This window comes from Myotis myotis, unplaced genomic scaffold (assembly GCF_014108235.1).
Source record: "Myotis myotis isolate mMyoMyo1 unplaced genomic scaffold, mMyoMyo1.p scaffold_m19_p_11, whole genome shotgun sequence".
In the NCBI taxonomy this organism is placed as follows: domain Eukaryota; kingdom Metazoa; phylum Chordata; class Mammalia; order Chiroptera; family Vespertilionidae; genus Myotis; species Myotis myotis.
In genome coordinates this window covers 15913833-15941446 of record NW_023416315.1, presented here as the reverse complement: position 1 = coordinate 15941446, position 27614 = coordinate 15913833, and the positions used below count along the sequence as shown (strand labels likewise).

General features: G+C 38.8%; 1 protein-coding gene across 21 annotated transcripts in view; it reads right to left on the bottom strand.

Annotated features, from left to right (window-relative positions):
• Positions 1 to 27614, bottom strand: part of PTPN12 (protein tyrosine phosphatase non-receptor type 12) — a 108899-nt gene that overhangs the window by 52522 nt on the left and 28763 nt on the right. For 15 of the 21 annotated variants that reach the window (XR_004970812.1, XR_004970813.1, XR_004970814.1 and 12 more), the window contains exons 2-4: positions 10708 to 10816; positions 2026 to 2102; positions 214 to 309 (exon numbers count right to left, since the gene is read on the bottom strand). Coding sequence is in view for 18 of the 21 variants with exons in the window: in XM_036327643.1 (XP_036183536.1) it covers positions 214 to 309; positions 2026 to 2102; positions 10708 to 10816 (282 nt within the window). In the remaining 3 variants the exon portion in view is untranslated. The remainder of the gene's footprint in view (positions 1 to 213; positions 310 to 2025; positions 2103 to 10707; positions 10817 to 27614) is intronic. The other 6 variants (XM_036327649.1, XM_036327648.1, XM_036327647.1 and 3 more) reach the window with 3 other exon arrangements.

Genomic DNA, 27614 nt, shown 5'->3' with positions numbered 1-27614 from the left:
ATAATACAAGATTTAAAGTGTTATCACACCCTCTTTCTACCTAAATTAATGCGACATCCTAGAATCAGTTTCTGGCTTTTTAGTACACATTAGCTATAATTAAGATATCATTATGGCTAAAAAGTGCTTCCATGTCTTAATTCAGTAAAACAGTCTAAGTCACTACATGTAATAATACTTCTCAAAATAGATTGTGAAAAGCAAATTACTTACTACAACATTGTACTCCCATATCATCCTCCAAAAATCTATTACTGTATTTGCTAAAGGACCTTGGGTTGCCACGTATGCTTTTGGCCCATAAACACCCTAAAATGGTTAAAAGCAAATTTCGTTATCATCACCAAAAATATTTCCTTACCTAAATTTCAAGGTTTCAAATTTTATTAGTAGTACTGCTGTTTTCACCTAAAAGCACTTTCAAATAATTTTTCTTTCATAGTACATAAAAGCATGACAAAATACAATCATTTCACTTCAGCTTTTTAAAAAATGCTATTACTTTTGTGTATTTATTGGACAAGGTACACAGAATTAGTACTAAACTGCCTTATGCTAACTTGTTAAAGAAGAGTACCGCCCTAACCAGTTTGGCTCAGTGGATAGAGCGTCGGCCTGCGGACTGAAAGGTCCCAGGTTCGATTCTGGTCAAGGGCATGTACCTTGGTTGTGGCACATCCCCAGTAGGGGGTGTGCAGGAGGCAGCTGATCAATGTTTCTCTCTCATCGATATTTCTAACTCTCTATCCCTCTCCCTTCCTCTCTGTAAAAAATCAATATATTTTTTAAAAAATTATTATTTAGCTAGGAATTAAAAACAAAAGCCCCAATTTTAAGCCAAGAAAGTTAACTATAGCAGAAACATAAAAACATCCTTTGATTCTAAAAACAAAACTAAAACTAGCTAACAGTTCTTCCTTAGCTAGATTCTTCCATAGCTACCTTTAATTATTTATTCAACTTCAAAGTGTATTGCATGCCTACTACATGTTTCTAATAATGAACCTGAGAATAAAACAAATAAGATAGCAGACTAAAATACTAAAGCAGTATATAATGGAATCATACAACAACTCAGTGTTATTAAAGTACAATTAAAAACTAGAACTTTTTAAACAAATGTCCTTTTATAAACATTTAACAATGTTTATAAAATAATATAAACATAAAAAAAATATCTGAAACAGCAAATCACTTTTGTATTAGTTTTTGTTTAACTTATTTGTTTTGGGTTTTGTAATAAAATTGTTGGGAAAAATAGGTTTTTATTTGAAACCCTAAAATTAAAATATTAATTTTACCATATAACTTTTACTACTTAATATTTTTTGTCAACAAAATACTGTATCAAAATTTGTATAAATATCACATATAAAATAACTAAAATTATTCTATCATATAATTAGAAAGATTCAAAAACAGAGCTAATGGAATAAAGTAGTCAAATAGCAGTTTGAATTTGTCTTTCTATTGATAACCATGTAAGAATTTAACTGCTTTTGATCAAAGGTAACTATATGAAGACTATATTTAATCTTACATTTTTGGTCTCATTTGAAATGGTGGCAACTGCCAAAAGTTTTAAATTTAAGTTTCTATTCTAAAATTTTAAATCAGTAGTACCCAGTAATTTCAGCCCTGGCAATTTATCCTAAGAAATTTTTCAAAAAATAATACTATTCATTGCAATATTACCATTAAGAAAAACGGAAACAACCTATGATTTCACAATAGGGAATGATCATATACATCTGTGTACATAAACTCAAAGGGACAACAGAAAATAATTTAGTGATAGGTGAAGTGTTTATAAGTCTTTAAGGTAAAAAGAAGAAAACTATGGCAAAACTCTATCTTTATGAAAAAGGATACTAGAAGGCAAAGTACGTAAAAATGTGTCAGGGCTGTGATTTTATTTTTATTTCTTTTGCTAGTATAATGTTTAGTCAATTTAAAACAATTTAATAAACTAGTATGAAGAAAGACATTAAATATGGCAGAGTAAGATTTAAAGCTAATATATACCTTAATAAAATTTGCATTGATATAGTCTGAATCTTGAGAAGGAGTCTTTAGAGTCAACTTAACTCGGCTGTGATCAACTACAAGAAAAAATATTTCACAAATTATGTTCTGTTGGCAGACATGTGCTTTCTCATGAACCATAAGTAAGATTAAATAAATAAGTAAAAATATTTACTTTGAAAAACAATTAAAATTGACTCTGGGTACAGAAGAATAATTTTAAACATCATATTGACAGGAAGTCTTTGTTTTTTATCCTCACTCAAGGATATTTTCCCCATTGATTTTTGGAGGTGGGGGGTGTGCGAGGGGGGAAGAGAGTAAGGGAGGGAGGAGAAAAACATTGATGTGAGAGAGAGAGACATCCACTGGTTACCTCCCGCATGTGCCCCAACTGGGGCCAGGCATAGAACCTGCAACCTGGTCTGGAATCGAACCCAAGATCCTTGGGGGTGTGGGCTGATGCTCTAACCACTATGAACCACTGGCCAGAAATATTCTTTAAAAACAAAAACCTGATGATGTAAACCTGTTTTAAAGATGCAATCGGTATAATCTCAGTAGTTCTTTTAACATACAAATTCCTGGGGATCATCCCATATTTTCTAGACAAGAGTCTGGGTTTTAAACCTCTGTAGCTTTTAACAAGCATATATGTGGTTTGCACTACCAATACACAAGCTCATTTGCAAAAATTCTTACTAGGAAAAAAAAGCTTTCATGCTTCGCAAAAAGAATAAAAATTTAGTAAATTGTGACAGATGAATGAATTAAGTTGATATATAAGAGTACTCAATACTGCACTTGGCCAATACTATTTATTATTAAACTAGAGGCTCAGTGCACGAACTTGTCACAGGTGGGGTCCCTTGGCCTGGTCAGCGATCGGGGCCATCTTGCCCAGTCCCAATCGGAACCGATCAGGGCTGCCTGGTCGGGGGGAGGGACTGCAGGACATTGGCCAGCTGCGGGAGGTTGGCTGTGGGAGTGCACTGACCACCAGGGGGCAGCTCCTGAGTTGAGCATCTGCCCCCTGGTGGTTAGTGCACGTCACAGTGACCAGTCATTCAGTTGACTGGTCGTACCGGTCATTTAGGCTTTTATATATAGCGATAAATACCTACTTGTAATAAAAAACAATCTTTACAGTAAAGTCCAAAAATATCAATTTCATAAAATTGTGGTTTATTTCTAAAATAAAATACATGATTTTCAAAAATTAAATCTTAAAGAAACATATAAAATGAAAAGCAATCTTTCCCTGTCCTTGAATTCCAGGGCTCTCTCTTTCCCAGCAAAGACATTAAGGTTCTTTTTTATCTTCCAAAAGTAATTTTTATGCATATACCTAAGTAGTTGGAAAAAACTACACAAATACAATGATACTATACATGTTGTTCTTTATCTATTACTTTTTCAGCCTCTATTCAAAGTATCTTAAAGGTAGAGACTTTGTATAATAATTGATTGATCACTTGAATCCTCAGTAAATGTTTCTGGGGGTTGTGAATCCAAATAGTAACAGTGGCTCCCAAATGACAGTCATGACTGGTGCTGCTGGGCTGCTATATGCAAGATGAGAATTGTAAAATTTTTCCTTGATGGAAAATTTTATGCACATACAAAAATATAATAATATAATGGATCCCCATATGTCCATTAACATTTTACCAGTCTTATTTCATCCACCTGTAATCAGACAACAGCTGGGGGCTGGAGAAAGCAAGTTAAAACACAAGATCTCCGAGTCCCATTACTGCAACAAATTGAATTTAGTAATTCAAGATGGGGCACAGAAATAGCTTTTTATAAATTAACTAGAGGCCTGGGCACAACATTCGTGCACTGGGGGTCATCCCTCAGCCCGGCCTGCGCCCTTTCGCAGTCCTAGGACCCCCTGGAGGATGTCCGCTGAGGGGTCCTTAGTGCTGCCGTGGAGGTGGGAGCTGCACTTGCCAGCCAGTGAGTGCGCACTGACCACCAGGAGGCAGCTCACGCACTGAGCGTCTGCCCCCTGGTGGTCAATGTGTGTCATCGCGACCGGTTGTTCCACAGTTTAGTCAATTTGCATATTGGGTTTTATTATATAGGATAGAACAGTGATGGCGAACCTTTTGAGCTCGGCATGTCAGCATTTTGAAAAACCCTAACTTAACTCTGGTGCCGTGTCACATATAGAAATTTTTTGATATTTGCAACCATAGTAAAACAAAGATTTATATTTTTGATATTTATTTTATATATTTAAATGCCATTTAACAAAGAAAAATCAACCAAAAAAATGAGTTCGCGTGTCACTTCTGACACACGTCATAGGTTCGCCATCACTGGGATAGGATATTATGCTGCTTATTATATAACATCAAGTACATTTTAACATTCTTCATTGGTACTCCTATTAAGCATAAAAATGAGTAGACAGAATGTAAAGAATAACAAAGCAATGAAAATAATAATTTCTCCCCATGGTTTTGCTGGCTGCCTCTACAATCTCTTAAGAATTCAACTCCAAATAGATAAAAATCTATGTCGGCTACCCAACAGGCTCTTTAAAGCAGCAATTTTTTTTTTCTTTTTGAACAAATACCGACAACCTGTGGCAACAAAAAGAAAATAGATAAGATTGTTCAAGGAAAGAGAAACCACGAGAGACTAAATCCAGGTCTAAGAAATAAAAGGATCTACATAATTAACATTAGATAGGCAAAGCACCCTGATCCATCACTGCTAAAGGCTAGCCAGCTCAGTTTTAGCCCTCTAACACACAAAGTACAGGTCATTCTTGACATAAGGAGTACCTAGAAATTTCTTAATTCTGGTACTGGCTCCAATGTTCTAGTATAAAATAAATCAGACATTCAAGATAGCTCCAGAAAAAAAACTAATTGATCTTTAAATAGTGATGAAACTACTTTTAATTTATCAAAAGCAAGGATGTCTGCTCTTGCCACTTTAACATTATACCAGCGGTTCTAGCCACTGTAATAGGGCAAAAGAGAGATTCATAGTAAAAAGTAGCAAAATGAAAAAAAAAAGTAGCAAAATGGTCATTTGCAGATGACATGATTTTGTATGTGAAAAATAATAAAGGATCCACAGAAAACTACTAAAGTCATAAATGAGTTTAGGAAGGTCACTAGATTTTTTTAGAAATCAATATACAAATATAAATTGTATTTCTATACAGTTGATCCTTAGACATCGTGGGAGTTAGACACTCACTACCACCACCCTTTATGGAGTTGAAAATTCACTTACAATTTTTTACTCCCCCAAATTTAAGTTGTCCCTTGCGACCACCCCCTGCCCCACCTGTGAATACTAAAATCTGCAGATGCTCAAGTTCCCTATATAAAATGGCACAGATCAATGCATAGTTGGCCCTCTGCATCCATGGATTCCCAACTTCAAATCTAAAATAGTTAGTTGAAAAAAATTCATGTATAAGTGGGCCCATGTAATTCAAACCCATGCTGTTCAAGGGTACTAGTAAAAAAGAAATGTGAAAACAAAATAACAATAATTTCATTTACAACAGCTTAAAGAAGTTTTTTAAAAGAAATACAAGACTTGTACACTGAAAATCATATAACATTACTCAGAGAAATGAAAGAATCCTATCTAATAAACCCTAATATGCAAATTGACCAAACGGTAGAATGACTGGTCGCTATGAACTGACCACCAGGGGACAGACGCTCAACGTAGGAGCTACCCCCTGGTGGTCAGTGCGTGCCACAGGGGGAGCGCCGCTCAGCCTGAAGCCAGCCAGGCTCACAGCTGGCAAGTGCAGCGGTGGTGGCAGGAGCCTCCGTAGCAGCACTAAGGAGCAGTGAGCAGCAAGTAGGCGGGCGGTAAGGAACAAGGGGTCCCAGACTGTGAGGGGGCACAGGCCGGGCTGAAGGACCCCTCTCCCAGCTCCAGTGCACAAATTTCGTGCACCAGGACTCTAGTACAGTGACGGTGAACCTTTTGAGCTCAGCGTGTCAGCATTTTGAAAAACCCTAACTTAACTCTGGTGCCATGTCACATATAGAAATTTTTTGATATTTGCAACCATAGCAAAACAAAGACTTATATTTTTGATATTTATTTTATATATGTAAATGCCATTTAACAAAGAAAAATCAACCAAAAAAATGAGTTTGCGTGCCACCTGACATGCGTGTCATAGGTTCGCCATCAATGCTCTAGTATCTATATAACTGAGAGACAATTTCTATTCATCAACTGCAATAGTCAGTATGCCTTCAAATGACAATTTTTCTCAAATTGATCAATAAATTCCTACTGGGATTTTTGCAAAAATTGACAAGCTGATCCTACAATTTATTTTAAGATGCAAAGGGCCCAAAGAAAAAAAATAATTTTTAAAAATAAGACCAGAGTTGGAGGAATTACACTTCTTGCTTAAATTTTACTATACAACTGTACAGTAATCAAGATAGTGTGATACTGGCTTAAGAATAGGTTAATGGAATAGAATTAAATGTATGGGTCAAATGATTTCCAACAAAGATACCAAGGCAATTCAATAGAGAAAGAATAGTATTTAACACATGGTGCCAGAACAAAAGCATGGATGGAGTGTTTGTGTGAACTAATATAAATTCAAAGTAAACATCATTACATAAAAGGGTACGGTCTTTTTTTTGTTTTGTTTTATTCATTTCAAACAGGCCGGATCCGGCCCGCAGGCCGTAGTTTGCCCACGGCTGTGCTAAAACAATCCCACATGCACAATTATTTTAGATCCTAACCTCACACTATGTTAGAAAAAAATATTTTTACAAATCATGTATCTGAAAAAAAACACCCACTTGTTACTAAGATATATATAGAATTTTTATAACTCAATAGTATAAAAAAATCCAATTTTTAAAAAGTACAAATGGTTTCAAGACACACTTCAGCAAAGAAGATAATAATTTGTATGAAAATGTTCATAACAGCATTGTTTATAATGTTCTTCAACTGGTAAGTGGTTAAACAAAATGTGGTATAAATGGAATATTAACTGAATAATAAAAAGAAATGAACTATTGATGTATGTTACAACATGGATGAATCAAAAAACATGCTAAGTGAAAAAGCCAGGCACAGACTACATATTGTATAATTACATTTATATGAAATTTCCAGAAAAGGAAAATCTAGAGACATAAAGCAGAGCAGTGGTTGCTTGCGGCCGAAGATTGCAAATTGGCATATCATCTTATTGGAGTGATGGAAATGTTCTAAAATTGTACTGTTTTGTTGCACAACTCCATATAAATTTAGTAAAAATCGCTGAATTGTACACTTACAATGGGTAAATTTTATGGCATGTAATCCTATATAATAAAGAGTTAAAATGCTAATTAGACTAGACGGTAGAACCACCTGCTGGAATGACCAGTGGGTTGAGGGTGGGGACAGTGAGCCTGAGCTGCCAAGCTAGCCATGGCAGTCCCGGCACCACACCCCCAACCCCTTCTGCAGAGGCAACCGGAGAGGGGGCTGCTCCGTCCTGGTCCTGGTCCTGGTGCAGCGCCTTCCACAGAGGCAGCTGCAGAGGAGCCGGCGTAAGCTGCAGTTGGACATCCTTCCAGGGCACCCAGGCTGCCAAAGGGATGTCTGACTGCCAGCTTAGGCCCAATGCCCTGGGGAGTGTGCCTAAGCTGGTAAGTAGACATCCCTAGAGAGCTCTGGACTTCGAGAGGGTGCAGGGTGCACTGGGCCTCTAGTTATATCAATAAAGCTGTTTTAAAAAATACTGTGTCTGTAAGCACTGGCCATGCTAAACATGTAAAAAAAACTGACAACTTTAACATTATGCTTTTAACAATAAATAAACATACATCTATAAGTACAGTTACTTCCAATATAATTTTCTAAATTATAGTGACTACAAACTTATTGGAAATTGACTTATCAAACCTTATTATGATTTAAAGGAAAAGACACTGCCACTCTGACTATAGCCCATAGCTCAGGTTCTAGGGCAAGGATTCTCAACCTTAGCACTATAGGCATTTTGGCCTTAGATAATTCTTTATTGTGGGGAGGAGGCTTTGGCCTCTGTACTGTACACATCCTACATCCACTAGATGCCAGCAGCTACCTGCCTACTGCACAACCAGTTTTCACAACCAAAATGTCTCTGACATTGCTAAATGTCATTTCAGGGGCAAAATCATCCTAGTTGAGCACCAATGTTCTGACTTAAACTGCCTGGCCTTAAATGCTCATCCACTCTATTAGCTGTATGACAAGCTATTTAATCTCCCTGTCTCAGTTTCTCATCTGCAAAGTGGCATATTACAGTATCTACTTTATAGTTTTGTTGTGGTGATTATGGCAAATAATCCATTCACTACAGAAATTGGCAAATAATAAAAAATTAGGGCTTTCATTTTTCAAAGGGCCAATTTAACAACACACTACTGACCCTCCCCTATTTAAAATTGTAAAGCTTCCCCATTCTGTTCTCAGCTTTCTCTATGCTCCTCATTTTTACTATATTATTCTCAAAACAGCACTAGTCACCATTTGACAGACCACCCATGCTATTTGTATTCATTATCCAACACCATGACTAGAATATAAAGTTTCATAAGGGCAGGAGGTTTTGTCACTTTGTTTTCTATAGTATCCCCAGAGCACAGTATAGGATCAAAATATTTTGTAAAATCAATGAATGAAACATAAAATATAAAAACAGAAACCTGAAGCTGTTTAAGATTCATTTTCCCAGATTATAGAAAAAGGTGGAGAAACTGTCTTTCTTTTTTTAAGAGTACGTAATTAATTCTAGAGCACAGTTAAGAGTATTCTAAAAGTATCTTGCTTAACACTTACCAGAAGAAACCCATACCATCCACCATTCTGAGGTGAACTGGAAGAAAAGCGGAGCGTATTTTCCAAAAGCTTAATGAGTGCTACTATGCTATTTAAGAATATAATTACATTATTATTACTAGAATATAATGCTATCAGTATAGGGTGGGGGTAAAAGTAGGTCTATGGTTGTTAGTATTCGAAACAGAGTTTAATCAGCAAAGGTTTTTCTTTTCTTTTTTTAAAAAAAGAAAGTTTGACTTTTGGAGAGAGAGGGAGGGGAGGAAGGAAGGAAGGGAGGCAGAGGGGGAGAAAGAAGGAGAGAGGAAGGGAGGGAGGGAGAGGGAAAGAAAGAGAGAAAGAGAGAGAGAGAGAGAGAGAGAGAGACAGACAGACAGACAGACAGACAGACAGACATTGATGTGGAAGTGCAACATCGATTGGCTGCCTTCTGTACACCCTGACGGGGGATCCAGTCTGCAACCTGGGCATGTGCCCTGACGGAGAATCAAACCAGCAACTTTTGCCATAAACCGGTCTGGCTCAGTGGACGGAGCGTCGGCCTGCGGACTGAGGGGTCCCGGGTTCGATTCCGGTCAAGGGCATGTACCTGGGTTGCGGGCACATCCCCAGTGGGAGATGTGCAGGAGGCAGCTGATCGATGTTTCTCTCTCATCGATGTTTCTGACTCTCTATCTCTCCCCCTTCCTCTCTGTAAGAAATCAATAAAATATATTTAAAAAAAAAAAAAAAAAACCAGCAACTTTTTGGTGCCCGGACAATGCCCAACAAACTAAGCCACATCAGCAGGGCTCAACAAAGGTTCTAATTGTGAATAAACAACAAATAAAAATTAATAATTTAGCGTTTAAAAAAATTTATTGCCCTGGCTGGTGTTTTTCAATGGCTAGAGTATCAGCTTGCAGACCGAAGGCTCACAGGTTCAATTCCTAGTCAAGAGCATGTACCTGGGTTGCAGGTTTGATTCTCGGCCCTGTTTGGGACACATGTGGAAGGCAACCAATCAATGTGTTTCTCTCACATCAATATTTCTCCCTCTCCCTACCTCCCTTCCACGCTCTCTGGAAATCAATAGGAAAAATATCCTCAAGTGACAATTAACAAACAAACAAACAAACAGTTTTATTAAGGTATCTGTCTTTTTTATTTTACTTTTAATTTATTGATTTAGAGAGACATTAATATGTTGTTCTAATTTATGCATTCATCAGTTGCTTCTTGTATGTGCCCTGACTGGAGGAGATCAAACCTGCAACCTTGGTGTATCATCAGGAACATGCTCTAACCAACAGAGCTACTCGACCAGGACCTATATTATTTTATTTTAATGAAATAACTTTGAATAGGGAATCCACAAAATTTTTGGATTTTTCAGTATTTAAAAGAAAGTTAAGCCCTGGCTGGTGTGTCTCAGTTGGTTAACTATCCCAGACCCAGAGGGAGGTTGCTGGTTCAATTCCTGGTCAGGGCACATGCCCAGGTTGTGGGCTTGATCCCTGGTAGGTGTCTAGGAGGCAGCCAACTGAAGTTTCTCTCTTACATCGATATTCCTCTCTCTCCCCCCCTCTCTCTAAAGTTAATGAAAACATATAAAAAACGAAAAAGAAATTAGCACCAGAGTAATTTCAATGCTTAGAAAAGTAAACAATAAAAAACATAACAAAAAAACTACTCAGAAGGAAAAACAAGAAGCACAAAATCAAATTGTTAACTTGTAGTGTACCTTGAGAGATTAATTACTACCTCATTAATACTCAAAATTCATTAGAAAAACTAAAACTAGTGTAGGCTACAAATTGCTAATTAGCATTTCCATTTCTATGAAGGGCATTTCAAACTTACATGGCAGTATGTCCTTATATCTGTTCTTTTTAACATTTTCTTCTTTTTCTCCAGTGGCTGTGGGATAAATCTTTTCTGTTCTGTATTTGGTAGACAATCTTCTTAATCGCTTAAAATACAAAAGAAAAAGAAAATTCAAGTTTAGAAAAACATTAATATTTTCAAATTGTTAATGATTTACAAATAATTCTTCACTGAATTTTGCTAACTCCAATTCCTCATAACTCATTTCCCAAAGTTTACAGTATCTCACCACCCCTTAATAATTAACCCCAAGGATGACTTTTATTAAGTGCAAACAAAAGATTAATATCACAAAGTAGCAATGAAAGAAAACTAGAATAACTTAGTCATTTTAGTTAAAGAAACCATTAAATAAGCTGAATCAGAACATTTAACTCAGTCCTTAACTTATTCAAGTTATATTGGTTTTAATACGGAGTTTCAAAAACCAAGTTTTAAAACCATGCCGAGACTTCCCTTTAATGGCAGCGTAGGGTAAGCGCCGCACTTGCCTCCTCCCACGACCACATCAAAATCACAACTAAACTACAAAACAACTATCAGTCAGAACTACCTGAAATGTGGCTGAATGGAAGTCCTACAACTAAGGAATTAAAGCAGCAGCCCCATGGAGACTGGTAGAAGGGGTGAAGACATGAAATGGGCTAGATAAAAATTGTGAGGTATATCTCAGTTGCAAAAATCCCTCCACCAGCCCCCCAGACCAGGGTTCCAGTGCCAGAAAGAGAAGTTCACATTACTTCTGGCTATAAAAATCAGGGGAATTTAGAATGAGGGAGACTGAGGGTGGCTGGAGTCCCAGGCAGTTCTTCTTAAAAGGTCTGCACAAAAATTTACTCTGACTCCCTCCTTCTGAGCTCCATTGCTGGGGCAACAATTTGAAAGACACCAGAGATATATGGGGAGGAACTGAATTGTCTGGCATCAGGGCAAGAGCTGAGGTGGGGGGTCAGCTTTCTCCCAGAAAGAAGTCCTGGCAGAGGCCACTGTTCTTTTGATGAGCCCTCCTCCCAACAGAGCTGTCAGACAAGCATCTTATCTGAGACTCCATCAACCCCGCTCACACTGTTTGCCCTGCCCTGGTGATTAATATTCTAAATAGCACCCAATTTTTAGGCCCACCAAGGCTGTTTCCAGTGGTTTTGCCATACAAGTGACTTGTTCTTGACTCATGCTTCAGATATTCCTAAAATCTCTCAAACAAGTAGCATATGGCCTCAGTGTGCCCCATACCTCTTGCTAAGTGGCCCCAAGCCCTGCACTAGCAGCAGCAAGCCTTGGTTTGCAGCTGGGCCTTGCCAGGGCGCCTCCAAGCCCAACACAAGTAGCAGCCACCTGCAGATCACTTTGTAGCTCATACTGAGTGGCCCTGGGCAGAACACAGGCAGAGGCTGACCTTGGCCTGCAATCTTCCAGGATGCCTCAGAGCCAGCACAGCCAGTCTCAAACCACACTGAAGCACCATAACGTTTCAAACCACCTCCCAAGCAATACACTCAAGGAGCAGACTCAAGCGGCACCAGAGCCCGCTGATCCTCCACAGTGGTGGAGCCAGTCCTGGCAGCTAATCGGCCTAGAGGTCAATCCCTTCCATTGAGGTGACAACAGAAAGCAATGCTAAACTACAACATGAGGGTATACACAGCCCACACTGAGTGAGTGAGTGAGTGTGTGTGTGTGTGTGTGTGTGTGTGTGGAGGGGGGTGGGTACCTCGAGTGCCAAGCTTAGGTGATCAGGAAGACTGTGCCACTTGACCCTATAGAACACTTACTACATTAGGCCACTCTACCAAGCTAGGGGGACATATAGCAGTTTTACCTAATACATAAAAACAAACACAGGGAGGCTGCCAAAATGAGAAGATAAAAGACCCAAGTTAAAGAACAGAACAAAACTCCAGAAAAAGAACTATAACAAAATGGAGACAAGCAAACTATTAGATGCAGAGTTCAAAGCACTGGTTATAGGGATGCTCAATGAAGAATAGATGAATTTAGTGAGATCTATAATAATAAAAGTATAATATGCTAATTAGACCAGACAGCCGAACGACCTTCCAGATGCAGTAGGGGCTGTGAGGGCCGAGCCCCTTGCATCGGGCCTCTAGTAGGAAACATAAAACAGAGCAGAAAACATAAAAAAGAACCAGTCAGAAATGAGGCCCAGTGGGTGTGGCTCAGTGGTAGAGTGTGGACCCATGAAACAGGAGGTCATGGTCATGGTCATGGTTCGATTTGGGGTCAGGGCACATGCCTGTATTCCGGACTCGATCCCCAGTAGTGGGTGTACAAGAGGCAGCTGATCAATGATTCTCTCTCGTCAGTAATGTCTCTCTCTCCTCTCCCCACCTTCCTCTCTGAAGTCAATAAAAATACATTTAAAAAGAAAGAAATGAGGATGCACTAGCTGAAATGAAGAATACATTACAGGGAATCAACAGTGGAGTAGATAAAGCAGAGGATCAAATCAGAGATCTGTAAGATAAGTAGAAAACATCCAATCAGAACAGCAAGAAGAAAAGTGTAAAAAAAAAATTTTTTTTAAATGAAGATAGTATAAGCAACCTCTGGGACAATTTCAAGTATGCCAACATTCCCATCAAGGTGATTCCAGAAGGAGAAGAGAAAAAGTAAGAAATTGTAAGCCTATTTGAAAAAACAATGACAGAAAACTTCCCTAACTTGATGAATGAAATAGACATACAAGTGCAAGAACCATAAAGAGTCCCAAACAAGATGAACACAAAGAGACCCACACCAACACACATAATTAAAATGTAAAAGATAAGGACAAAGAGAATCATCAAAGCAGCAGAAGAAAAGCAGTTAGTTACCTGCAAGGGAACTCCACTAAGATGTCAGCTGACTTCCCTAAGACTGTCAGTGTGGCAAGGATGGTGGCCATGGTTCTACTCTATGCCTCTGATCTGCTGCTGCCGCCAGGGGCCCAGAAGGCAGAGGTCTGCGCTGGTAAGCCTGGAGAGGCTTGCCCATTTCCCTGGAAGGATATCTATAATTATGATGATGTGAACATGGCACATCTTCTGGAACAGTGGAAGAAATATGATGACCTAGAAGTAGGAGACCTCCCAGAGCACAAAAGACCCTCAGCACCTCTGGACTTCTCACAGATATCCCAGGCAAGCCCAAGACCATATTTAAAATGATGGAGAAAGGGAAGTTTCTCATGTTTGTCACCCTATCAGGAAGCCCCAGGGAGAAAGAGAGGGAGGAAATCACCAGCCTCTGGAAAGGCAGCCTTTCTAATGCCAACTATGACATCCAGACATTCATCATGGATCAGACCCTGCCATCTGTATGCTGTGTGATGGGAGCTATGCCTAGGAGATCAAGGACTTTTTGGTCAGTCAGAGTAGGGGTGCTGATGTCACTCTGGAGGGACAGGTGTCATTAGCAAAGGAGGAAGAGGCAAAGAGAAAAAACAAAGCAAAAAAATGGCAAGGAGAAGAAGGAGGGAGACCCAAAATCTCAGTTTTCAAAGGAAGGCAATGGAGCTGGAAATAAACAAGTGACCTGTAACAGGGCAGCTGTGGCCTCTGCCTGGTATTCATGGGACAGAGCTCAGTGAGGGCCAGTGGGGTGGGCGTGGGAAACCACACACTGGACAGAATTCTAGTTTTCTCTAGAGAGAACCTGCCACATGACCACTCTGTGGTCAGAGCAAGAATTACTATTGAAAGGCTTCAAGTAGGAAGACAGGTTTTGTATTAACATTGGACACTGCCAAATTCAGATTTACTATAAAATCACTTTAGATGAAAATCTGACTGTTGCTTTTTCCTATTTAAATTTGGGGGATTCTTGCCTGGCCAGTGTGGCTCAGTGGTTGAGCACTGAACCATGAATGTCAGTTCAATTCCGGTAAGGGCCCATGCCCAGGTTGCGGGCTCAATCCCCAATGGGAGGCATACAGGAGCAGCCAATTGATGATTCTCATCACTGATGTTTTTCTCTCTCTTTTCCTCCTCTCCCTTTCTGTTAAAAGCCGCGACCCTTTAATACAGTTCCTCATGTGGTGACCCCCAACTTCACTGTTACAAATTGAACATAATTAAGCATAGTGATTAATCACAAAAACAATATGTAATTATATATGTGTTTTCTGATGGTCTTCGCGATCCCTGTGAAAGGGTCGTTCGACCCCCAAATGAGTTGCGACCCACAGGTTGAGAACCGATGTAGACAAACATTAAGACTTAATTTAATTGAATCAGGCTCTTCACACTGCAAAAAACATCATTTCATTACTGTGAAACTAAAACTTGCCATGGGAGCACTGCATGGAACTCTGGTATTTAAATACCCAATCAGGATGCCAGGATGTGTAAATCTCATATCTTCAAAAAATGCAGAGAACAGAAAATAATGTAACTTGGAGATCTTAAGTATTTCCTTTGAATTTCTTGGAATTAAAGAGAACTCCTCAGACCACCTTACTCAATTGTTAGGTAGTCTATGAAGTTCAGGGATCCTGTTCTGTGTCCTTATTTAGGAAACAGTATGCTGGTGATGAGGTTCCTATGTTCTTCTTAATGTGACAATTTTAAAAGGTATAAATTGGGAATCAGCCAAGTCCTTCGCAGAGTGTGGCATAACCTCATTTCATTTATAAACATGTTTCTTTTATAAAATGCCTAAATTTGTGGCATTTCTGTATTGTATTCACATGATCCCCTACCTGTTAATGTCAGATTTTGCTGTTAAGAGTTATGGAATTTATAAACAAGTGTCATTTTTAAGAACTAAAATTGTTGTAAAAACCTCCCACTGTGATTTTTAACAAAATAGCATATGTACATGGTTAGAAAATGCCATTGTTAAAGAAGGGTACCACCCTAACCAGTTTGGCTCAGTGGATAGAGCCAAGGCCAGCGGACTCAAGGGTCCCGGGTTCGATTCTGGTCAAGGGCATGAACCTTGGTTGCGGGCACATCCCCAGTAGGGAGTGTGCAGGAGGCAGCTGATCGATGTTTCTCTCTCATCAATGTTTCTAACTCTCTATCCCTCTCCCGTCCTCTCTGTAAAAAATCAATAAAATATATATTAAAAAAAAAAAAAAAAGAAGGGTACCAAATGGAAGGTCTGTGCCTAACCATTGCTGCCACAATTGTCTCAGATGAAGCTGCTATTGTTTCCAAAAACACATATTTACCAGCTTGGAAAAATAAAGAAATGTTAAAGTGTCTTCTTTAAGAAGGAAAAAAAAAAGATTAAAAATATGAACAATAAAATGGCAGTGAGTACACCTCTATTAGCAATTGAATCTGAAAAAACAAAGGAAGAAACAGAGATAACAGAGAACATTTTGACAGTTGCCAAATGAAAGGGGGTTTTTGGTGGTTGGAAAAGGTGAAGGGATTAAGAAGTACAGATTGGTAGTTAGCAAAATAAACTGATGAACAAAATAGATCCAGAGACACTGAAAAAACAATAACAACAACAAATTGGTAGTAAAAAAAATAGTCATAGAGATGTAAAGTACAGCATAGGGAATACAGTCAATAATATTCTAATAACTATGTATCAGATGGATACAAAATTTATCAGAATAATTATTTAGTAAATTATGTAATGCCTAATCCCTGGGATGTACAACTGAAACTAATATAATAATGCATATCAACTCTAAAAGAAAATTAAAAAGAAATGGTTTAAAATTAAAACAAACAAATAAAACTATGCCTAAACGATTATGTGTAATTTTCTTTATTCTGCCTTAAACCTTGAGCACTAATGATTGTGCCAGGCTCGTTCTAAAGCATAAGCTAATAATTACTTATAAGACACTACAAAACAAAGTTCTTTCACATACTGAATTGGAAATGTCCAACAAAGACCAATTCTGCTTATTCACTGCATTACAGAAGTGGTTTGTGAGTTAGTGACAAATTCTTACCACATATGGCAGAAGGGGATGTTCTATGGGCTGGAATATTTCTGCGTGTCAGTAATACACTTCCTGCTTTCAGAAGCACTGAAAGTCAGCATTGTGAATTGTTTAAATGCACTGCTGAACTACATTGCTGAAATTTAATTTCAAAGGAGCCTACTTTCTCCCAGGCTTAACGACATATTGAAGGTATTCTGGTTTTACTATTCAACAAATTATCAAATACAAATGAAATGAAAAACTCTAGTAACATTTTAACTTTTTCACCATTTTACTTTTGCTACTTGTGATGCTGATATTTAAGCAACTAAGACTATTATGTCTATATTTTTAAAAAATCATAGAACTTTCAAGATTCGTAACTTAATCTTGTTATAATATAGTTTTAACATATAGCAGTTGAAATAATCTTACAAATAGGCACTTACATATAAAATAGTGAGCCTTTAGGTTTTCTTTGAAAATCTAATAAACTTTATCACCACAATCGTAGAGGCCCAAAACAAGAATACACTTTTTTCCCCTTTAAGATGAAAAAAATGCCAAAGTAAAATTCCCCACATTTATGATGCTGCTTTCTTTGGCAAAGCTCTCAAAGTGTAGTAGGGAGGGAAATTATATCTAAAAGCAAATGAACTGTGGGTGAGGGTATGGGAAAACCAGAACTTCATTAAATGCTAGTAACAAAGAACATTTTAGCATAATCCTTAGAAAGGTGATTTGGCAATTACAAATAAACATGACCCCTTAAACCAGGAATTGTACTTCTATAAATTTGTCCTCTAGATAAATAGCACACACAGAAAGTTTGTATGTACAAAGTTACTTATTGCAGCATCCTCTATAATAGACGCCTATTATGCTAAGTGTCTGGTCGTTCATTCAACCAATCAAAGCATATATGCTAATGATATGCTAAGGCCACTCAACTGCTCGCTATGACGTGCACTGACCACCAGGGGGCAGACACTCCAACCAGTAGGTTAGCTTGCTGCTGGGGTCTGATCAATCAGGACTGGGCGACACAGGCCGAATACGCCCTGGAGCCCTCCTGCAGTCCCTCCCTGGCTGGCCAAACTCCCACATCCCCCCTCCCCAAGGCCAGCAGGCGGACGTCCCCAAGGGGTCCCAGACTGCGAGAGGGCACAGGCCAGCCTGAGCACCCCCTCCCCCCAAAGTACACGAATGTCGTAATCAATAATCCAGATAACTATGTATAGGGCCACCAACCACTCTGTAAAGTACATCATTTTGCTGTACATCTGAAACTGCTATAGAATAATACTGAATATAAACTGTAATTGGAAAATAAAATTTTTAAAAGACATTTTCAATTAATTTTACCTTTAAAAGTATTGAAAAAAATCAGATAAACCCCTTTAAATAATGTCATTCGTATCTCAGCCTTTCTCTTCTAAAAGACAGAAACTATGATAGTTTTAATTTTAGCCCCACACATATAAATCCTCCAATGGGTCTATCATCTTCAAGATAAACTACCAATTCCTTAGTTTAAATACAACATATTTTGAATGTTTCCTGTCTAATTTCCTAGCTTTTTTTTTATAGCACTCTCTTAGAGTTTGATGCTTCAGCCCTATAGAATTACCAACACCACAAGCACCCCTCTACCCTTTTACATCAGAGTTTCACAATTTTTACTCATGTTGATGAGTTAATAGGACTCTGGCTAGAGTGCTATTTCCTTTCTGAAGCCTTTCTTAAACCACCCCTTCTTAACCACCCCTCAGCCTCCAGCAGAGTAGTCAATACTAGATTGCTTTATTACCACTTGTGAAAAGTATATCAGTAATTGTCTATCTCACCAACCAGACTATAAAACTGACGGCAGACATTGGACTATCTTATTGGACTTTATAAACCAGTATGTAATGCAATACAAATCACACTGAAAGGGTTAGTTAGCTAGCTTAATTAGAAAGGTCTGCCAAGTTTTAGGAATGAGGAGGGCCCATAGGAGAAGAATACATAAATGGAGACTGGAAGACACCAGGGTGCTTATCTTCCTTATGCAGCGGATAGAGAAATGCCACAGGAAGAAGGGGTCCAGGCAGATGGAAACATTTTTGGCCTGAGGAATAAAACAGCCATAAACCGAGGACAGACAGGGGTATCTTTGGCCTGAGCAGTTAAAGTGACCATAAGTTAGACCAAAAGTAGCCCTGACCTAAGCAGCTGGGAAAGCTGTAAGATAAGGTTTTCTATGCCAGCACAACTGGGAGAAAACCATAAGATAAATCAAAAGTGACTCCAACCAGCAAGATAAGGGGGTGAGAAAATGGGAGAAACCACGTGGGCTTTGAGCTTTGAAACTAATTCTATCTAACAGAATGACCAAAGAGGAAAACATGTGTGCGTGTGTGTGTATGTGTGTCCCAAATTAAGGAAAGGAACCAATTAAAAAAGGTCAGATTCAAACAAAGAACTGCAGCATATATAAACTGGAGACAAAGGGACATGATCAGGGGATTTTTTAATTTTCCCATTAGAGAAAGAGAAAGCAGGCTTTTCCCACTGGGGACACCCCTGCCCAGATGGAGTTTGTATCTGCTTCCATCACAAACCTCCAAATAGTACCACCATTCAACAGTTACTCAAGGCTAGGAATCATTCCTTCACTTACCTCCCCCTCACCCCAGATATCCAATCTATCAGCAAACTGTTAGCTTCACCTCTAAAATAGATCTAAATTTCATCAAGTAACTGAACAGACTTAGAATTCAGAACACATTAGGCAGGGACAAGTATTAAATTTAACTGTTGGCTAGATTTTAAGTCAGGACAAAGAAAAGAAAGGGACACCAAAAGAAATAGAGCTAAAATGGAAATTAAGCCAACTCAAATTCTTTTTGGAATAAGATGGGATATACATAAATTAAATATTGGAGCTCAAGACTTCTCATGCTCTGTTACTAGTCCACACACTACTGTCCCAAATTCCTCAATGTCAAAACACTTAAACAGTATGAGTTTCATAAGACAATACTTTTAGTAAATATGCACACAATATACAAATCTTAAACTGTACCTTAAAAGGAAATAAAAATGGAATTACTTTAAGCCTAAGAGTTATAATAGGCAAAATATAACAATAACTAATCCATAAAATAGCATGCTTTTGCTATTGCTCTGAATATTTTCTGAGGCAATTACTGAGGCAATCTGGAATTTTAATGGGGGGGGGGGGTGGCACATAGTTGGCATTCAATAGTAACTATTAAATGAATAAATTCATCTGGTTTTATAACTGAAATATTTAATTGTCCTACATCACAAAAGCCACTCAATCTAATACTACTAAGTTAACCCTACCACACAAATTGCATAATTATTAAACTAAAATAAAGTCTGTATAAAACCCAAATAGCAAGAAGTAGTAAAAGCAGAGTACAATTTCCACCAAAAGCATACTCTCTCTGACTGTTCTTAAATCTTTAAAAACATATTTATATAAAAATAAGAGGCCTGGTGCATGAAATTCATGCACTGGGGTGGAGGGGGCGTCCCTCAACCCAGCCTGTGTCCTCTCACAGTCCGGGACCCCTCGCTCCTTATCGCCTGCCTGCTTACTGCTCCCTAACCCTTGGCTCGCTGCTCCTTAGTCTTGCAGCGAAGGTTCCCGCCACCTCCCCTGCACTCGCCAGCCATAAGCCTGGCTTCTGGCTGAGCGGCGCTCCCCCTGTGGGAGCACACTTACCACCAGGGGCAGCTTCTACATTGAGCTGTCATTCCACCCATCATAGGGACCAGTCATTTCACCATTCAGTCGATTTGCATATTAGGCATTTTATTATATAGGATATGCATACCTCTAAATAATGTTACAAGCAACTGAAATAACCAAAGGATCTATCAACTATGCAATTGCAGCACCCACCTCTGATTACAAAATATGACACTCTCCTCCCAAAATTCATATTTTTATCTTTGCTCACATTTTACCTACTGCTGCATAACAGACTAACTTGCCTGCCATTCTTTTGCAGAAAAGCATGGTTGTGAATTCTCATATGAAGCTAAGTCAGGACTGATGTTAAAAGAACATAATTTGAAGTAAACGGGACAATCTTATGGGTCTTTGGGTAACAAATGATTTTTTTCTTTGTTCATGTTGATTTCAATGCTTCAGTTATTTTCCTAGTAGTCTGCCAAGCAAACTCCTTGCTTTCTTCTAGCTCAATATAGAAATCATCTTGCTGAAACATTTCCTGAGACTAGCACTAGCACCCATCAACTCCATCTTCCACTTCCTCCAAAAATGCTTCTTCATCTCTAACCACAGCTCTTCAAATACACCTCTAATATAGGACATATCCCAATGTACAATAATTACTCATATATGCACATAGTGTCCCTGATAGTGCATGAATTCCCTGAAGATCCAGGCCCTACCTTCTTTTTCTACTATACCAGCTAGTACCAGCAAATAGCATCAATAAACTGCTTAAGTCTTCTCAGTGGTAATGCTCAGTTCAGAGAAAACGGATGCAAATCAGAATTGACCAGTATATTTAAGAAACTATTTCCTCTCCCCTCTTACACTTCATTACTACTTCACAATGAATTAGTAATGAGTCAGAGCACAATGAAATGCTCTGAGTCAGAAAAGCTGGGGTTCAATTCCATCAACCACTAGCAAAAGAGGTCTCAATACAGTAGTTTTATAATCCTCCCTGAATGAGTGCAGTATTAGACTTTAATTTAGAGAATTTATTTCTAAATAAAATTTTGTTCTACAAACATATTTAAAAACAAATATGGGGAAGCATAAAAACTAAAAGAAAAAAGGTAATATAAAAATTTCACAACAAGTTTTTTCAACAGCCTAGACAACAAGCAGATGCTTTCTTTCCTTTTCTTAAACCTCCTGTTTTGATTGGGGGAAAAAAAGTATTTCTGTATAGTGTTTTCTAAGATCAAAATAAGTTAGGAGGTGTAACCCAAGTTTATCTCCATGCTATATTATTATGGAAATAAAGTAGAATTCCATTTGAATTGAGAACAATAAAAATATTTTGCAATATATATTATTTTTACTGAAATGACTATATTTAATACCAAAGAGAAAAGTGTTCCTGGGTTTGATTATTTTATTTCCATTTGTTCCTATTCACAAAGTCATCATCTTCTCTTTCATCCTTTTCATCATCATCTTTATCTATTTAATGCCCCTCTAACCATTTAACTCATGAAACCAGTGGTTCCACAATTTCCTAGTCTATCTAGCAAATTGCTCAGAAATTCTGAAATCTGGGTATTAAAACTATGGCTCCTGACTATGCCATCTTTCATCTGGTTTGGTGTCTTGATTTAAGAAAAGAAAAGCACTATAATCCCTTTTAGCCTTCAGATTCCATTGCCAAAACCAGACTCTCAAAAGTAGTCCAAAGTGCATCGCTGGTGTGGCTCAGTGGTTGAGCGTCAAACTATGAACCAGGAGGTAACAGTGTGATTCCCGGTCAGGGCAAATGCCAGGTTGCGGGCTCTATCCCCAGTGTGGGGCATGCAGGAGGCTGCTGATCAATGATTTTTTTTTTCTGATCATTGAATGTTCCTCTCTCTCTTCCTCTACCTTCCTCTCTGAAATCAATAAAAAAAATATTTATTTATTATTATTTTTAAATATATTTTATTGATTTTTTACAGAGAGGAAGGGAGAGAGACAGAGAGTTAGAAACATCGATCAGCTGCCTCTTGCACATCTCCCACTGGGGATGTGCCCGCAACCCAGGTACATGCCCTTGACCGGAATCGAACCCGGGACCCTTCAGTCCGCAGGCCGACGCTCCATCCACTGAGCCAAACCGGCTTCTGCTATTTTTTTAAAAAGTAGTCCAAAGCAATCCATCACTAATCTCATTCCTTCATATGTATGTAAACATAAAGTAAAATTGAGACTATTAAGTTCCAGCTTTAACATATTAGTATCAACTGTCCAACTGAAAAATAAAGCAAAGAAGCCTCCCAAGTTAATAGTATGCATGCAGAATTCAAATTTATCTTTGCCAAAACAAATATAGCACAGGAAGAGTCACCTTTGCAGTTTGAGAGCTCAATACATACATATTTACCACTATATGGAAATAAATGATGGTTTGCTTGGCCAGACTACCACAAAGCTGTGGTCAACAGACCAAACTTTTAAAGAGAAACTTACACTTCCTGGTGAACCATTAACCCCTGAATCCTCTGAAAACATTCTGAAAGTACTTTATGAAGTTACCAATAACCTCTAAAAAGCATCTAAATCTCAAAACCACATCATATAGTTTTCTTTTTAAAACACAGATGAGTACTTAACTCCTTTCTTAGATTTAGATTCCATTGAAACAACTGTCTCTTAATTCTTCTCTCACCAGCCAATGAGTCCTTTCTGGTTCATCTTCTTAAAAGCCTCTAAACATTGGTGCTCTCTGGAACTGTTCTCTCTTCAGATTTCATCTTTTAGCAAGTTTCTCTTCTCCCTATTGTGCCTTTAACTTTTACATTTCTGAGTATCCCAAAATCTCTACTTCTAGTCCTGACTTTTCTCTTCAGTTCTAGTTCCAAATTCAAACTGCTTACTGAACATACCAACAGAAATTAAAACCTAAATAGAGAAAAATAAATTCATCTCGCTTTTCAAATGCTTCTAGGTCCCTTTTTATTTTCATGGCACTCCTGCCCTCCTTATCCATTCAGGCTTAAAACCTCCTTGTAGCTTTGGACTTTCCTCCCTTATTATCTAGGCCAGCCATGGGCAAACTACGGCCCGCATGCGGACCGTTTGAAATAAATAAAACTAAAAAAAAAAAAAAAAAAAAAAAAAAAGACCGTACCCTTTTATGTAATGATGTTTACTTTGAATTTATATTAGTTCACACAAACACTCCATCCATGCTTTTGTTCCGGCCCTCCGGTCCAGTTTAAGAACCCATTGTGGCCCTCAAGTCAAAAAGTTTGCCTGAATTCTAGGCACTTACTTCCCCTCACATCCAATAAGTTTCAAGTTCTGATTAGTCCACCTTAGTAAACATCTCCCAAACCTGGCCCTAACTTTCTAGTCCCACTGCCCTAGAAGAAAGACAATTGTTTTAGTATAGAATCATAGGTAACAATTTTCTTTCAATAACATTGTCATTTGAATTAAAAATAAAAAGACTGAAGAAACACTGGCCCTGGCTGGTGTGGCTCAGTTGGTTGAGCATTGTCCCGTGCACCTAAAGGCCTTGAGTTCGATTCCAGGTAGGGCACATAACCAGGTTGCAGGTTTGATCCCTGGTTGGGGTGCGTATGGGAGGCAACCAATGTTTCTCTCTCACATCAATGTTTCTTTATCTCTCTCCCTCTCTTTCTCTCTCTCGCCCCCTCTCCCCCTCCCTCCCTCTCTAAAAATCAGTAAAAACATATATTAAAAAGGAAAAGAATCCATGTGTCAAGGAATAGAGTCAGAAGAAATGCATTTATATTCGTTAAATCGTGTAAGTACCCTAACCACACCTACCATTGAGCAGGCCTTTAAATATGTGAAAACTGAAATGAGTATATAAGATTTATTAATAGATGAGGAATTTTAAAAATTAATTTATTTTCTAACTACACTTGACATACATTATATTAGTTTTAATTATATAACACAGTGATCACATTTATATACCTTATGAAGTGATCACCCCTTTAAGACTAGTATCCATCTGACACCATACATAGTTATTAAAATATTATTGACTATATTCCTTATGCACAGATGAGGAATTTAAGGAAAAATTATAATTAGCTACCTCAGATTAGCTGAACTGTTCTTGAAACTAGAAAATACCAAACTATATTTATTTGTACATTCAAATACTGCCAAATTTCTTTGTCCTTAAAGAAGATTTTGACCCCTTTTTGTGTATATTCTAGAATTTGGTACTACACCTGAGTAGGATACTTAAGATCACATTGTTCATTACCAGCCCCAGTTCCTGCTTAAAAACTCAGAAAACAATTTCTAACGTACACTGCAAGTTTATTTAGATTGCATTAGACAAAATAAATCATGGGCCAAATTCTAGAATGGCAAAGGAAACTGTCATTGATGTTCTCCCCAATCTTTCCATTATCAATCTACACAGAGATCAGAATCAAGTCTAAACTGTAATATTTCCAAAAGCTTAAAAGTTACCTGGCAAACTACAGTAACTTTATAGGCTATGTTTTTGTACGTTCCCAAATTCCCAGGTCTAGTAACACATAAAGCATTGCTATTAAGGGATATGCTGTGCCATTTCTTTCTATCAGTGCATAAATATGTTCTTTGTTTAATATAAAGTATTTATGTTTTCAAGATATAAAAAAGGGTAATAAAGAATCTACTTTGACATAGCATTTTCACTTTTCAAAAAGAAAGAGACCAAGCAGTGATAAAATCAAGATAGGTTGCCAAACTTTTGTCTGTAGAATTGTTTTAAATTCTCAATAGAACAGAAAGTGGCAATTCCTCAAAATATTAAATATAGTTATCATATGATCTAGCATTTCCACTCCTAGGTATATATGCCCAAGAGAACTGAAAACATATAGCCACAGAAAAACTTGTACACAAATGTTCATAGCAGCGTTATTCCTAAGAGCCAAAAAGTAGAAACAACTCAAATGTCCATCAACTGCTGAATAAAACAAAATGTGGTATCCTATCTAATAAAAGAGAAACATGGTAATTAGCGTACGACCGCTACCCTTCCCATTGGCTAATCAGGGCAATATGCAAATTAACTGCCAGCTAAGATGGCGACAGGCAGCTAGGCAGCTTGAAACTAACATGAGGCTTGCTTGCTTCAGTGACGGAGAAAACCAACGTTCCCCGCCTGCCGCTGCCGACCTCTGAGCTACAACTCTAAGCAACTATGTAACAAATATAGAAGCTAAACAAAACCCCAGAAACCTGCTTTAGTCCGCCGGGCTTCAGCCAGCAGGATCACAACATTGTAAGCAAAGGCCAGAAACCTACTTTCATGAGCGGAGGCCTAAGAGCTGGAGCCAAGCCTCAAAGCTAAAATTGGCCCAGAATAAAAAAAAAAAAGAAGAAAAAAAGGAGCAGTTGGGAGCTTCAGTCACCCCCAGCCTGAAAACAGCCCTCAGCCCCTCACCCAGACTGGCCAGGCACCCCAGTGGGGACCCCCACACTGATCCAGGACACCCTTCAGGGCAAACCAGCCGGCACCCACCCGTGCACCAGGCCTCTACCCTATATAGTGAAAGGGTAATATGCCTCCCAGCACCAGGATCAGCGGAGCCGAGAGGCCTCCCAGCACCGGGATCAGCGTGACAGGGGGCAACGCCCAAACCCCCTGATCGCCCTGCGGCTCTGTGTGTGACAGGGGGCGGAGCCACAACCTCCCTAGCCACCCTGCTCTGTTCGTGACAGGGGAAGGCACCCCAACCCCCTGATCATGATCACCCTGCGGCTCTGTGTGTGACAGGGTGCAGCGCCCCAACCTCCCCAACCCCCCACGGGCCCTGCTCTGTGTGTGACGGGGTAGTGCCATAACCTCCCCATTGGCCCTGCCCTGAATGTTGAGAGTGGCGGCGCCCCAACCCCCTGATCTGCCCTGCTCTGTGGGTGATAGAGAACGGCGCCCCAACCCCCTGATGGGCCCTGCTCTGTGCGTGACAGGGGGCAGTGCCCCAACTCCCTGATTGGCCCTGCTCTGAGCATGACAGGGGGTGGTGCTGCAACCTCCCCATCGACCCTGCCTTGAGTGTGACAGGGGACGGTGCCCCAACCCCCCAATCGGCCCTACCCTGAGCGTGACTGAGGGTGATATCACAACCTCCTGATCGCCCTGCTCTGTGCATGACAGGGGGCGGCGCCCCAACTCCCCAATCGGCCCTGCTCTGAGCCCGACTAGGGGCTGCACCTAGGGATTGGGCCTGCCCTCTGCCACCCGGGAGCAGGCCTAAGCCAGCAGGGCGTTATCTCCCGAGGGGTCCAGACTGCGAGAGGGCACAGGCTGGGCTGAGGGACCGCGGCCCCCCCCCCCCCAGTGCACAAATTTTTGTGCACTGGGCCTCTAGTATTCATATAATAGGATATTATTGGGGCATAAGTACTAATATAGGGTATCCCCCAAAACTTCTGTAACTCTAACCCAGGACCAGGAAGACTAAAAATAAATGAATTAAACCTGAACCTGGGTAATTAAGAAAATATGTGTCCTTAAAAGTTTTAGTATATTTCTCTGGAGAAATGAATTGGAGGTTATATTTGATACCAAACATTCAGATTCCTTGCAAAAAATATTTCATTCTAACACTGTTATAGACTTGGTCCTGAAAAGCCAGACCTCCACTACTACAAAGATATGCGTACCCCAAGAGCATGATTTTGTCCTTATATATATATATCTCTCTTTGTAATAATGATAAGCAGTGCTACTCTTTCATACAACATATGAAATCAAACAAACAAAAAGCCCAAATCTCAATCATAATAAAAACTAGTATCTATCTATTTACATACAATTTTCAAGATTTTTACAGTATTTAAAAAGCACAAACTCATGATCTAGATATTTTTCATAACTAAAAATAATGTATAAATATAACCTAGAATGGGTTTCTAAATTATTTTTAAAATGGGCAAAGGACCTACCTAAATAGACACTTTTCCAAAATAGAAGAGAGCCAGATATCAAGTTATACTAAAAAGCCACCGTAATCAAAACAGCCTGGTTCTGACACAAGACACCTATAGATCAATGTAACAGAACAGACACCAGAAATCGACCCAAGCAATTACCCTCAATTAATATTTGACAAAGGAGGCAAGAGCATACAATGGAGTCAAGAGTGTCTCTTTAATACATGGTGTTGGGAAAATTGGACAGATATATGCAAAAAGTGAAACTAGACCACCAACTTACACCATATACAAGAATAAACTCAAAATGGATGAAAGACTTAAATATAAATTGGGAAACCATAAAGA